Source organism: Limulus polyphemus, unplaced genomic scaffold (assembly GCF_000517525.1).
Source record: "Limulus polyphemus unplaced genomic scaffold, Limulus_polyphemus-2.1.2 Scaffold300, whole genome shotgun sequence".
Taxonomy (NCBI): domain Eukaryota; kingdom Metazoa; phylum Arthropoda; class Merostomata; order Xiphosura; family Limulidae; genus Limulus; species Limulus polyphemus.
In genome coordinates, this window is record NW_013665910.1 from 536,212 (window position 1) to 548,703 (window position 12,492).

At 32.7% G+C, this 12,492-nt stretch overlaps 1 protein-coding gene and 1 long non-coding RNA gene across 5 annotated transcripts in view; both read left to right on the forward strand.

Moving 5' to 3' along the window:
• Positions 1 to 4,618, forward strand: part of LOC106457177 — a 14,808-nt gene extending 10,190 nt beyond the window's left edge. For 2 of the 4 annotated variants that reach the window (XM_013916570.2, XM_022383017.1), the window contains exon 3: positions 409 to 4,618. In XM_013916570.2, coding sequence (XP_013772024.1) covers positions 409 to 1,364 — 956 coding nt within the window. In that variant the 3' untranslated portion in view covers positions 1,365 to 4,618. The remainder of the gene's footprint in view (positions 1 to 408) is intronic. The other 2 variants (XR_002610093.1, XR_002610094.1) reach the window with 2 other exon arrangements.
• Positions 4,619 to 4,710: 92 nt separating this feature from the next.
• LOC111085267 overlaps positions 4,711 to 12,492 on the forward strand; it is an 11,730-nt gene continuing 3,948 nt past the window's right edge. Inside the window, exon 1 of the long non-coding RNA XR_002610095.1 lies at positions 4,711 to 12,377. This is a non-coding gene — a long non-coding RNA (uncharacterized LOC111085267). The remainder of the gene's footprint in view (positions 12,378 to 12,492) is intronic.

Consider the following 12,492-nt stretch of genomic DNA (forward strand, 5'->3'; position numbering starts at 1 on the left):
ATATATATATTACTTTAGTATGTTGGCATCTATAGGTATATATACAGAGAGAAAGAGAAGTATCAATTATGGTGCATAGTTCGATAATAAACCCAACTCTTTGGTTGAATTTGCACCATGATTGTTTTGAAACAAGTCAATCAATTCTTTGAAGCTATGTAAATATTAAAAATAAAAAAAATTGTGTGTAGTTCATTAGGCTTGACAAATAATATTAAAATTTTAAGTTTAAAATTATGTGATACAAAATAATCAAACATTTCATTAGATTTGAACAATAATTTTATGTATATATTTTACTTGTCATGTCTATGGCATTCTATGATAACCTGTATGGATGTGTTTTAACCCTGTGAATATTACTCTAAAATTTCACCAAATAGCATTGCCCTTGTGTTTTTTAAACAGGTGAGTGTTATCAGCCTGCAGGACCCTTAATTCAACCCATCCGTGATGCACACTTGATCCACAGACCTGTTCCTCACCATCCACATCAGCCCCATCTGGATACTTTGCCAGAAGAATGCTACAGACAAAAACAGGCATTAGCTTCTTACATTTGTGAACCATCAACTCATATTAGTAAACCACTAGCTTTGGAACATGTGAAGCATCAGCCACTACAATATTATGGATCTTCCAGCATTTCGAGGTGTTTTGACCAGGATTTGATACATCGTGACCTCTTTGTCTCTCCACAAAAAAGCAATTTCTCTAATTGTCTACTTTCTAGATTCCCTCAAGGCTACTGTGTCCATAAACATTCCGGAGATAATTTTTCTTATACTAATGATTATAGTTCTCAAAAAAGGATGCCACTTTCTACTTCTTCTTACCAAGAAGACATAACACCTTTCTTCAGTAGGTCCTTCTGTCCAGTAAGGTTTGCAATGAATGATGTGCCAGACCATTGTTTATCATTCAATCTTGGACCATACAGTGTTCAGTCAGTTTCTTCTCCTAGACATTTATCATATTCCTGTAATGCTCCCATAATAATTTCATCTCCTCATACTCAATTTGGTCAACAATCAGTTTGTTCACCATTAAGTAAAAATAGAAGTAAAATTCATACATGTACCCATGGAGGTTACACAACTCCAGTTACATCTTACAGCTCTTCACAACATGCTGTATTTCCAAGATCCAACCACTATATTAATCATTCAGTAGATCATGTGACAGAAAATAGAGATCACATTGTTCAATCTTTTTCAAAAAATATGCATAATGATAAGTCATGTACTTCAGCAGATCAGACTGTTTTCAATATTTCATCTGATTTTCATGTGAAACAAGAACAACAGTGTTCAAGATTTTACCCAAACCATAATACTTTAGCAAAGATCAGCCACAATAAATAGTCGGTTATCATTGGTGAACCTTTGTTTTTCCCCACAACTTAAGCTTGAACAGAGGAAGTTACAAGGTTCTAATTTTATGTGCATTGCTTAACCAAGAAAATATGTTGCATATTTTTTATGTGTTAGAAAAACAAATATCAAAGACAAACAGGCAAAGCTCACCAAAGGAATCACTCTAAAGAATGCTTAAATGTTGGCTATGTTTCAGGTTTTCAGTCCTCTGAAAAGCATTTTAAAGATTATTAAACAATTACCAAGTTAATTAGCAACAACAGTGAAAAGAAGATTCACAAAAAAATCTGAAGTGACAGCTAAGCATCAGGAAATCAACATAGACATATCCTAAATGACAAGTCTTTCCTTGCAGATAATATAAAATGAAAGATATAGCTGCATGTGATTTGTCAGGTATCTCATTTGCAAAAGAATTACAACCTTCTCTGTGCTTGCAACTCATTAGCCTGAAAGGTTTTTTAAAGCAAGGAAAACAGAGGGTAATCCCATTGAAAAACTTGTCTTCTTTACTGTAGGTGTGAATAATGTTGAATTATATGATGCTGTGACATTTTTGTTTGAGCTACAACAAGTAGTATCTTTGGTGTAATTTATTCTAAAGTTCCATTCTCTTAGCTTTCTTATGGATGGTGATAACAAAATAGTTTGTGTTTTAATTTAATTCTTCACCTTGCCAGCTTTATTGTAGAAGCTGGTTATGATAATATAATTTCTGTTTTAATTTCTAATATATGGGACAAGCAGTGTAGTTTTTGTATAATATGACAAGCGTACGATTTTTCCCTTTAACATTGTTATTCTTTAATTCACAAGTTTTTCGTTGGCATTTCATCAGCATGCTTCAGACATTTGTTTTTCAATTAACCTACGGTAACTCATTTAAGAACAGTTATACTCTTGGAACAAATGGAATATCGCATCAATCATGAAACACCAATACTATGAATATTTTGGTAACAAGATTTAAAATTAATATTTTTATGAAAGCTGACTATATTGCCATCTGTTGAAGATTTAGAGATGAAGAAATAAAATACAAGTAAAGTCAATATTATTATTCACAATGAAGTTTGTTTGATGAGTGAAAATAATATTCCATGAAGTTCACATTATCTTTATTTAGGCATTTATCGTGTGTCTCAACCCAACTTAATTGATAACCTCTTTTGGTAGTCCCTGTCTTTAACAATAATTTGAATGTCCTCTGAAGTGATGTGATGATCAATGGAATGAGCATGCTCAGCCACAACAAATGTCTTGGGACTGAATGGTCTTGTAATATTATGATTTCTTGCTGTTCTAAACAATCAATGTGTAATGACCTTTTTATCTGCCCAATATACTCCAGAAAATAGAAATGTGGTATTTTGTTTATAGTATCATAAAGCTGAGTTTATTCCTTTTTATTTTTCAAACGAGACAGTGTATTGTGGAGTGTTTGAATGTTTTAAAGCCTGTTTTGTTATTTTATCAGCTTCTGGAATACAAGGTTTAGCAGTAAACAACGTGACAGTTTATGAATTACTATACATGCCAGGAATGAAGGTACTTGGTTGCTTCCAGCTTCTTTTGTATTTATGCTCTGATCAGTTTATGTAACTTTATATATTTTATTATTCTAGTTGGATAGCCATCAGTTTTGAAAATTTCTTAGTGATTTTACATCTGTTTCTGCAGATGTGGATATCACATGTGATTCATATCATTGTATTTTTATAATTAAGGTATCCAAAAATCTGCTTCCACTTCCATTATGAACTGTTTTGTGAATGTCTGTTATTTAAAATGACCATAAGTCTGCTTCAGATATTCAAGACTATAACTTCAGAGAAAAAATGTTATATACATTTTGCAAACAAAGGTCCTATTTATTTTTTATTTTTGAAAGAGAATAGTTTCCTAATGATAACATCTTGCCGAAGTTTGGGAAGTTCTTTACAACCTAAGCTGTTTGTGTCAAAAGAATTTTCATAACCTGATTTCATTCCAAACACACTTCAGATATATTTTCTGTCATTCTTTCACATTCATATACCTGAACAAGACAGTGCTACCAAATGAGAAGCTTTAAGGAATCAGTTTAGATTCAGAGATATGGAAATGGCCCTAATAAAAGTCTAAACAAAGATCATGGCAGAAATGAACTCAGTGATATATGTACTCCTCTCATAAAAAAAAACAAAAAAAACTGTGTTGTGAATAATAATTATTTATTTATTTTTGTTTTTCACCTCAATTTTCAATAGATGGTGGTATTGCTGACCTTCATAAAAATACTCTCTTAAATTAGTTGCTGGATGTCCACAGTGGTGTTGTACAATTTTCTGTTTGTTCTAAGAATTTCTAAGTTCTTCATTGATTAACTGTTGGATAAGAAAATTGCTAAAGAAACTCCTCCTTAGCTATACAGAAGAAGGGCCAAAGGGAAAGCTGAAACTACAATGAAGAGTATATGATTGTACATGAAAACTGGTTTTATCAGGCAAGTTTGAAATTGCAGCTAACTTCAAGAAAGGTCGTATGATTCTGGTTGTCATCAAAACTGATGATTGCTTTTTATTTGATAATATGCACTGGGCTGTCCCAGCTCCAGTTTTTGACTTGAGTTACCATTTATTATGACCTTTAGTGATACAAGAGTTGGTGCTGCTACTTGGCTGAATAGATTTATTTTATATTACAGTATACAATAATAATAATAATAAACAAGTGTTTTAGCTCAACCTATTCTTCAATTTCTATATATATAAAAAAAAGATATTAAAATTTTTGTGTGTATGCTTTTGTAGAATGATGAGTCATTATCTTAGAAAATATTTTTCCAGGAACATCATGCTAAGGGAGATGTCATTAATGTGAGAGACTCTGTTTCTTTTATCTGGACCTAGTGAGACAGATTTGTCATTTGTTACAAAAATTGAATCATTAAGTGAAGAACCTAACAATGGTAAGAATAAGGGGAAGAGACGGTTAAATTAAGTAGTTATTTGTTTTTAATACTTTTTTCTTACTTTAAGTTGCTTATGTAATAGGTTTTGCTCATAAGATGGACTTAACCTCAGCATTATTTTTTATTATAAAAATGTTTTAAGTGTATTAGAGTACCTCCCCACCAAATTTGTTTGTTACAAACTCAGTGTTTAACATTGTACACACAACACAGTTTTATTGTTTTTTCTGTTTTCTTGTGTTCAATATTTATTTGAGGTGTCCATTTCGATTTAATTACGTATCTGTTATTTTTGGTGGTTCTCATAAGATTAATATTTTATTTCATATGCAGTTTGGCACTGTATGTGTGTTATTTTTTTCATTTACACAGTTATTTTAGTATTTTTGTTTGGAGATTGGTTCTTTCTTTACATAACTGTGTAAGTTTTAAATACATCAGATTCTTTTTTTCTTTTCTTTACTTCATGGTTATTATAATACTATGTAGGAATTTTACACAAGCAAAAAAATAAAACTTCTGGACAGTCACATGTGAACTTGTACTTCACAAACAAAAAGTTTTGAATTCCCTTGATGTATAAATGGTCATCTCTTTTTACCTACACTATATCTAGTAAAGGTTTTTTTATTATCATTATAATTTGTTTAAAACTCGTCATCTTATCTGAAGAAGGGTCACTACATGATCTTCACATATTTAGTAAAAATCATAGAATGTGGTCATTTTGTCAGTGTTCTCTTGTTGACATGGGTCTTGGATGAGAGAAAGTATCTAACTGGATATATTTTGCTTACTTGCTTTACAGTTGCTCACTGATTAGCCATACAGATATGGATAGTAACCTCAAATAACTAAAGGAATGGCAGAAAATGTATTATAGAATTAAAATTGAAACTTTAACTTAACTAAGTTGAAGAGAAAAAGCTGAATACAGTGCAAAATGAAGTAATGTTAATCTTTATTCAAAATAAAACAAGTCAAATATATGAGTGCATGAAATTATTTTGGACAATGCTTCTACATGACAAAGAGATTTGTGAATTTTCTATATATTGTGTCCTAGACTGAGAGAACTAATCATTATATACTTAATGAGTAGTGTCAACTCTCCCTAACCACATGCATTACTCATGACACTTGTCATCGGATAGATACAAATATGGAGAAATTTGTGTCCAGACATTTCTAAATGTGACCACAACATTGATAGATGAGGCAGGTACAAGATGTAAACAAGGTCTCCAAAAACAACTTTTATAAGAAAGTCCAAAAATATCCAGTTGGGACATTTACCTTAACCATGTGTAATTAGCCCATGAAATAAGTTCAGTATTATCAGTTGTGGCTTGCAATTAATATGAAAAGGAGGCCAGCAATATTTTAACCCAATCCTATAAATATAGTAGAATTGGAAAAAAGGTACCTTAGGTGTCTTGATTTATTTATACAGGAGTTCAAGTCATCTGTCTTTTATTGCTATAAACACATTGATAACCACCAAACATCATCATACCAGACAATTTTTTTTTTTGCTATGATGGGAATTTAGTCTGAGTTCAGCCCTTTCGAGCCCTTCCCAACTGGGGTGTTCAGGAATATCAATTTCCTTTTGCCCTGCTCATGTGATTTGCTTTGAGACTATGGTAATAGAGAATGTTACAATATTACTAGTTAAATTTTTGGTGAAACTATTAAAATTTAATAATTTTAGGTGGGATGAAGTGAAGTTGGCAAAGTGAGAACAATTCACAATTTGGTGTGAAGGCTTTACTGTCAGACATCCAGGCTTGGCTGCCAAACAAACAAATGCCATCCTTTCAGGGTAGCAGGGAGCTATAACTCCTATGCCTTAAAGTTTGCTGTGAGGGGAAAATGGGGGTATCCCGCAAAAACCCACTTTCACGGGACAGGTGCCAAAAAATCTACCTGTCCTGTGCCCAGTCTGTAAAGCAAATCATGACTGTTAGTCATGAAAAGACAAAAACTTGTAATTAAACCACGAGTGTGGATGTATAGCTAAATGTAGTTTGTTTCTTTGCAATAAGGGTTGTATGGTGATATTAGTTTATGGGACACACTTGTGTTTGTGTGGAGAGCAGAAGTTAATTAATTTCTGTTTTCTGCTTTGCAATAATAGTTTCTGGACGTTGTGGTTAGTATATTGTTAATGATGGTACACTACTTACTTTGTTTGCAACTTATCGGGGTAAAACTGGGAAACCTTAGGGCTATTCTTAGTGCTCTATTTTGTTGTGCTTGTAACTTTTTAAGGATTTTGTCTCGCATGTTTTATGTTACTTGGCAGCCATATTCTATTAGTGGGTGAATGAAAGTTTTGGATGATTTTAATGTTGTGTTTGAGGTACATCCTGTATGTCTTATGTAATCAGTACATTCACTTATTGATCCATGAATGTATTTGATGTGTGTTACTCATGTGAAGCATCTGTCAAATGTAACACCAAGAAATTTGATATTGTCACACATTTTTACTTCTGTATTGCCTAATTTTAGCTACATTTTTTGTATTCTTAAAGTGTTTGCTTAAACTTTTGTAAAATACAATTCTTTGTGTTTCATCAGATGAAGCATAACATGCCATTTGTAACATCGAAGGGTGATTCTGTTTAAATATTTCTGAACCCAATCTGCTGCTATTAGCAGATTTCTTGATATACTTCAAACAGTGATGTCATCGGCTTACTGAGAGAAGTGGGTGTAAGTTAAGTCAGTAATGAGTAATATGTACTGGACTGAGCTATGCAGAACTTCCACTGTTACATTAAAACATCTTGATAGTGTATTGCTTATTGTTACTGATGCAGTGTGGTTAGTGAAGAAGTTTGAAATCCATCTTATAATTATGCTGTTAATGTTCATTAAGTGTAACTTGCATCTTATGGCATTGTGTCAAACAATGTCAAAAGCTTTTTTCACATCAAGGAAGGCTTCCATTTTGGCTTGATTATTATTAAAAGATTTATATACAGATTCTGTGAGATGAGTTAAATGATCTGTTGTTTGTCTCTTCTTATGGGATGAGTTTTGTTGGAAAGGAGGTTATTGCTTTTGCAGAAATACAGGAGCCTGTTTATTACCCTTATAACTATTTTACCTAGGCAACTGAATAAACTGAATGGTCTGAAATTATCCAGATTTGATCTACTGGATGGTTTCTTTGGGATTACTTTAATTATAGCTTTTTTTCGATGTGTCTGGAAAGTAACATGTTAACAGCAATAGGTTAATGAGGTTGTTCAGATGAGTGAGAAGCTTATAGGATTCTTTTTTGAGAATATTTCTTATCCCTTCATGTCTGGGAACTGAATGATTATATGTTAACTTTTAATTCACATAAAGTTACTTTTCTACTAAGTATATAATTTTGATCTGATAGAGTATTAGTGTTTGTGTTGATAGCTGGAAAGCAAGGGGTGTATAGTTCTGGGTTTGTGTTTACATGATTGTTCACAATTTGGTTTGATTTATTGAAATCAGGTGATTCTAAGTTACTAAAAACTGATTTGCAATATTCAGCTAATAAGTTTACTTTATCAGTTCTAGCAGTGGTGTTTTTATACCTATTGTAATGACTTAATTTTTTTCCAAAATTCTTTGGAATTATTGTTTGAAACATCCAGACTATTACAGCCAGTTTGTATCTTTCAAAATCTTGACATGACACTTAATTTGTGCTTGTATTTTGTTTATTTGAGTTTTAAGATTGGTATCATGAGTTTTAATGAATTGTCTTGAAAGACATCTGCATTCTATAATTAGCTCATAAATTTCTGGTGTAAGAGTCCAGTGATGGTTTTCGTGGCTTCTCGAGGCAGTGGGGATAATGGTTTTCGTGGCTTTGCTAATTTCCTCTGTTATTTGTTCCACGTACTTATCAAACTGCTGTTTATTTTCCATTGTGGTAATCATTGGGGGTGGGTGGGTATCAATTAATGCATTGAAAATCTACCAGTCCATTTTTGTGTAATTGTATACTGGTGGGAGGTTATGTGATGGGATTGTTCTGCATGTATGTATTGCTTGAGATTTCTCGGTTTACTGTGAAATTATTAGTTTTGGTTAGAATTGAGGTGGGAACTATAAGTCTAGCACATCATACAAGTTAGTTATTGAATGAAAGTGAGTTGAAATAGAATCATTAATGATCTGCATGTTGTTATTTTCAATTAGTGAATGTATTGTTTTTCCTCCTTTTGTTATTTGGTAATTGTTCAGGGCATTTAGGTCACTTGCTATAATGGGTTGGGAATTTCTATTCAGGCATTGTTGTACAAAGTTAACACTTATATCTTTGGATGGTGAACAATATACTGCTACTATAGAAATAGCTAATGAATCATTTAAATGGATATTACAGAAAATGCATTCATTAATTGAGGAAGTGAAGTTTTCCTCTATTAGGATAATGTTGGTAATATTATTTTTGAAAAGCATGATACTGCTTCTATTCATTTGAGTTTATGGAGCACAGTAGGATTTAAAACCTGGAATGCTTCTGAAATTATTGTTAGTATATCTGCTTTGACCTCACTCTTTAGATCACTGATTTCAATTTTTTTAATTTTAATAGCTCCACAACTATTAACATGAAGTATTTTTAGTGTGTCTGTTCCCTGAGGGATTCAATTCTCAATGAGATGTGGTGTGGCTTGAGTTTTGGAATGTCAAAGTATTGTGTGGCAGAGGAGCAGTCTTGTTGTATGAGTTCCTGTCATGTTGTGCATTGTGAGAATTCAGAGTTCAGTCAAGAACGAGAGTAAGTTTACCGTGTATTTCTTGTGATCATGCCCAGTGCTGGATGCGATGTTGTGTCTGTTTTTCATGCAGCAATGTTTGCATAGGTAGTTATTGTTTGTGAAGAGTGATGGATCATTAGTGTTGTTGATTTGTGTATTTGTAAGTATGTACTTGGAATATGGCTGAATATTGGAATGGATTGTTGGTCTACTGGTGTAGTATTGTGGTGTGGGGTTTATCACTGAAGGTGTTTTTAATAGTAGTGACAAGGGTGGATATTGTGCATTAAGTGGGAGTGTTTGTGTGTTAGTGTTTCTGTTGTTGAGCACGCTGTCTCTGACAAGTTGGAACTTGGGACATGCTCTGGCAATTAGAGCAGATTACGTGATCTCGAGAGTTAGGGCAGCCTTATATCCTGCACACCTAATGCATCTGGGAGAATCTGTGAAACAAGGCTTCAAATGGATGAATTTTTGATATTTGAAGCATTGTAGAATTCTTTTTGCAGGTGGTTTGGTTGGCTCAATGTGGTAGTGTTTGAAAGATAGTGTGCAGCCGTTTTTGATTATTGAACTACATTGAGTGTTTGAGTTGACAATTACTTTAACTAATGGTGTTTTGTGTGGTAAGATGTAATTCTTTCTATTTTTTATATGTATATCCTAATGCTACCAGTTTAAGTTTTTCAGTATCTTCTATGTCTAGTTCTACACCTTTAATGATTAAGGCTGGTATCTGTTGGTTGGTGTATGTACTGTTTTCATGCCATTGAATGCAGTCTTGGGCCAGTGGGCTGAAATGTATGCATAGTCCTTGGGGTTGTTGCACTTGATGATAAGGCCTCCCTTGAGCAAGCGCTGTATTTTCTTCAGTCTCATGTTTGTGAAAATCATTCAGAACTCACTGGTGATCTGAGGTTATTGAAGGGTATGTGGAATCCCTTCTTCAATAACTGCAGGGATAATGTATTGCTTAGTGGTGTTAACGGTTGCAGTGTTTTGTATTGGTGTTCTAGGAAAAGTGGATGGTGTGCTGTTTTGTGTGTTTTTGCCAGGGATTTCTGGTGTGGTTGGTCGTGATAGTGTCAGAATCAACAGAAATTGAACTTACCTGCAATGTTTTATTTCTTCTGTGCTTCTTTTTACCTATTGTGAATCTGTCCTGTTCTGTGATTTGTTAAAAGATGGTACTAGTGTACTATCCATTGAGTCCCAGTCCAAATTGCTAAGTTGTTAAGTATTGCATTCATTTTGGCCTTAGATAGAATGGCGTAAACTTCATCCTTCATGAGAGTCGGGTTTGCAAATTGGGTAGTCACACTGGTTATTGATGATTCATTGGTCTTAGTAGCCATCTTCATTTTCGGCCCTGAAAAGGACTGGAGTAGAATCCCTCTAGAAAAAACAAAAATAAAGAAATTAGAATTTCAAGATCTCGATTTGAGCATTTCCTACTTGTTCGATTTCCTATCTCTCTGCAGTATCTGCCTCACTTGATAAGGCCTAACTATAACTTGAAATGTAAAACTCTGAAATAACCTGCAAGTCAAGATTAATCATCATACTTTTTAAATAAGTCACTTCATTTAATGAAATTCACTGTTAATTGTTTGTATACTTAAAAACACTGAATGATCATGTAATCATTACATTTGTACCAACCCTTGATAACCATGACTTTGTGAGGCTTGCATGCTCCTGTTGTTGTAAACTTTTCTTGAAATGATTTTCAGTGGTTGTTTTTAAACCTACATTCTGATTGGGTCCACATGAGATGTCACCTTAATGAATGGCATAGATCAGGACAAGAAGATTTTTGAGTGTTTGCTACAAAGATATGAAAATTTTGATGCTTAGAACAAAATATAGATTTTAATGTAAAAAAAGATATAGAATATTTTATTTGTTGAGAACCTTTGAAGAGACATGGCCTTCTTTTCCTACTCTGCAGGTCACTACTGAGTGCTATACAGGATGGATTTCCTATATACATGCTCTGTAAATATGTATGAAAATATTAAGATAGACTAATGTTTCCCTTTCAAAGTTATTAAAGCAAGAAAACATACTTTCTCAAGTACCACACAGTACCATAATTGACTTCTGTTCCAACAGAAAATGAAAATGTGCAGATTGATTTTCAAAGTTAAGTATGATGCTGATTGCTATTCACACTTTTATTGTAAATCTGTTTTTCTGAAACAAGTTTTAGCACAGAATTAGTGTTTCAATGTAGTTTTGTATATTTCTATATTATATAATGTACAGTACTGAAATTTTATAATGACCTAAAAATTGAAAGATAAATGCTCAACAGAAAGTATGTGTTAATTTTATTTATTTTGTAAAGAAATGAATTGGCACTGAATAATATGTACTCCAACTGACAGTTTTATATTGAAAACTGATAATTTCTTAAATTAAAATGAGAAACTAGAAATCCCCCCCCCCCCAAAAAAGTCAGAGTATTTATGACATATGAATGTTAGTCAACAACTAATGTTTGTTACTGTTTTTATTGAGAAATTTGGTATCTTATATGGCACTTTAGGCTAAAAGATGATGAATGTGTTATGGTAATATCATCATGAGCACACTGGAGTAGGTGGAAGATTGTTAGATATGAATGATTATATCTTTGCTTCAAAGTATATTGATACCAAGGCTGTACCTATGGTATACAAATTGATTATATCAGTGACTTAAAAAGAAATGTTACATTTTAAGTGGTGCATAATCACAACATAGTTTGAACACCCAGTTACTAAAACAGTCAAATATATATCTGAGGTGATGAATTATTAACTAAAATAGTACATATGAAAAGATTTTCTTGTACTTGTTTGGTCACTAGATTCAATGGTACTTTTCTCAACACGTGATTATTGTACTTTAATATAGGAAATATATGAGTTGCACATTTACTCTTTAAACATCAGCTTCCCTCCCTTTTTTTTCTGTTATATTAGATTTATTAGATATGTAATTACACCTTTATATAAGAGCTTGTCTATTACATGACGTTTTTAGTCATATTTTCATCTATAAAATTTGGTGACTTGTTGCTCAGGTTTTCAGCACTGATAACAAAGCATAAAAATGTCATCCTGCTCATTCTGTTGTGCCTAAACTCAGAGAAAGTTATTCCAGGGATAGTGTTATTCTGCCACCAAGTATGTGCTTTTTTTATCTGAAGCAATTACCAAAAAAAAACTTAAACTGCTGTTGCATTTGTTCATTTACATTGACTGAAGTACATCTGATTGCATTTAAGCCATTACTTTAAGGGTTTTTTTTTTTTTTTTTGTTTAGTTAAAGTTAGTTAGTAGTTAAGTAAACTACTATACTTAGTACGAGAGGATAGTAAAAATAAAATCTACTAGGTTTCGTTAGAGTACTTTAC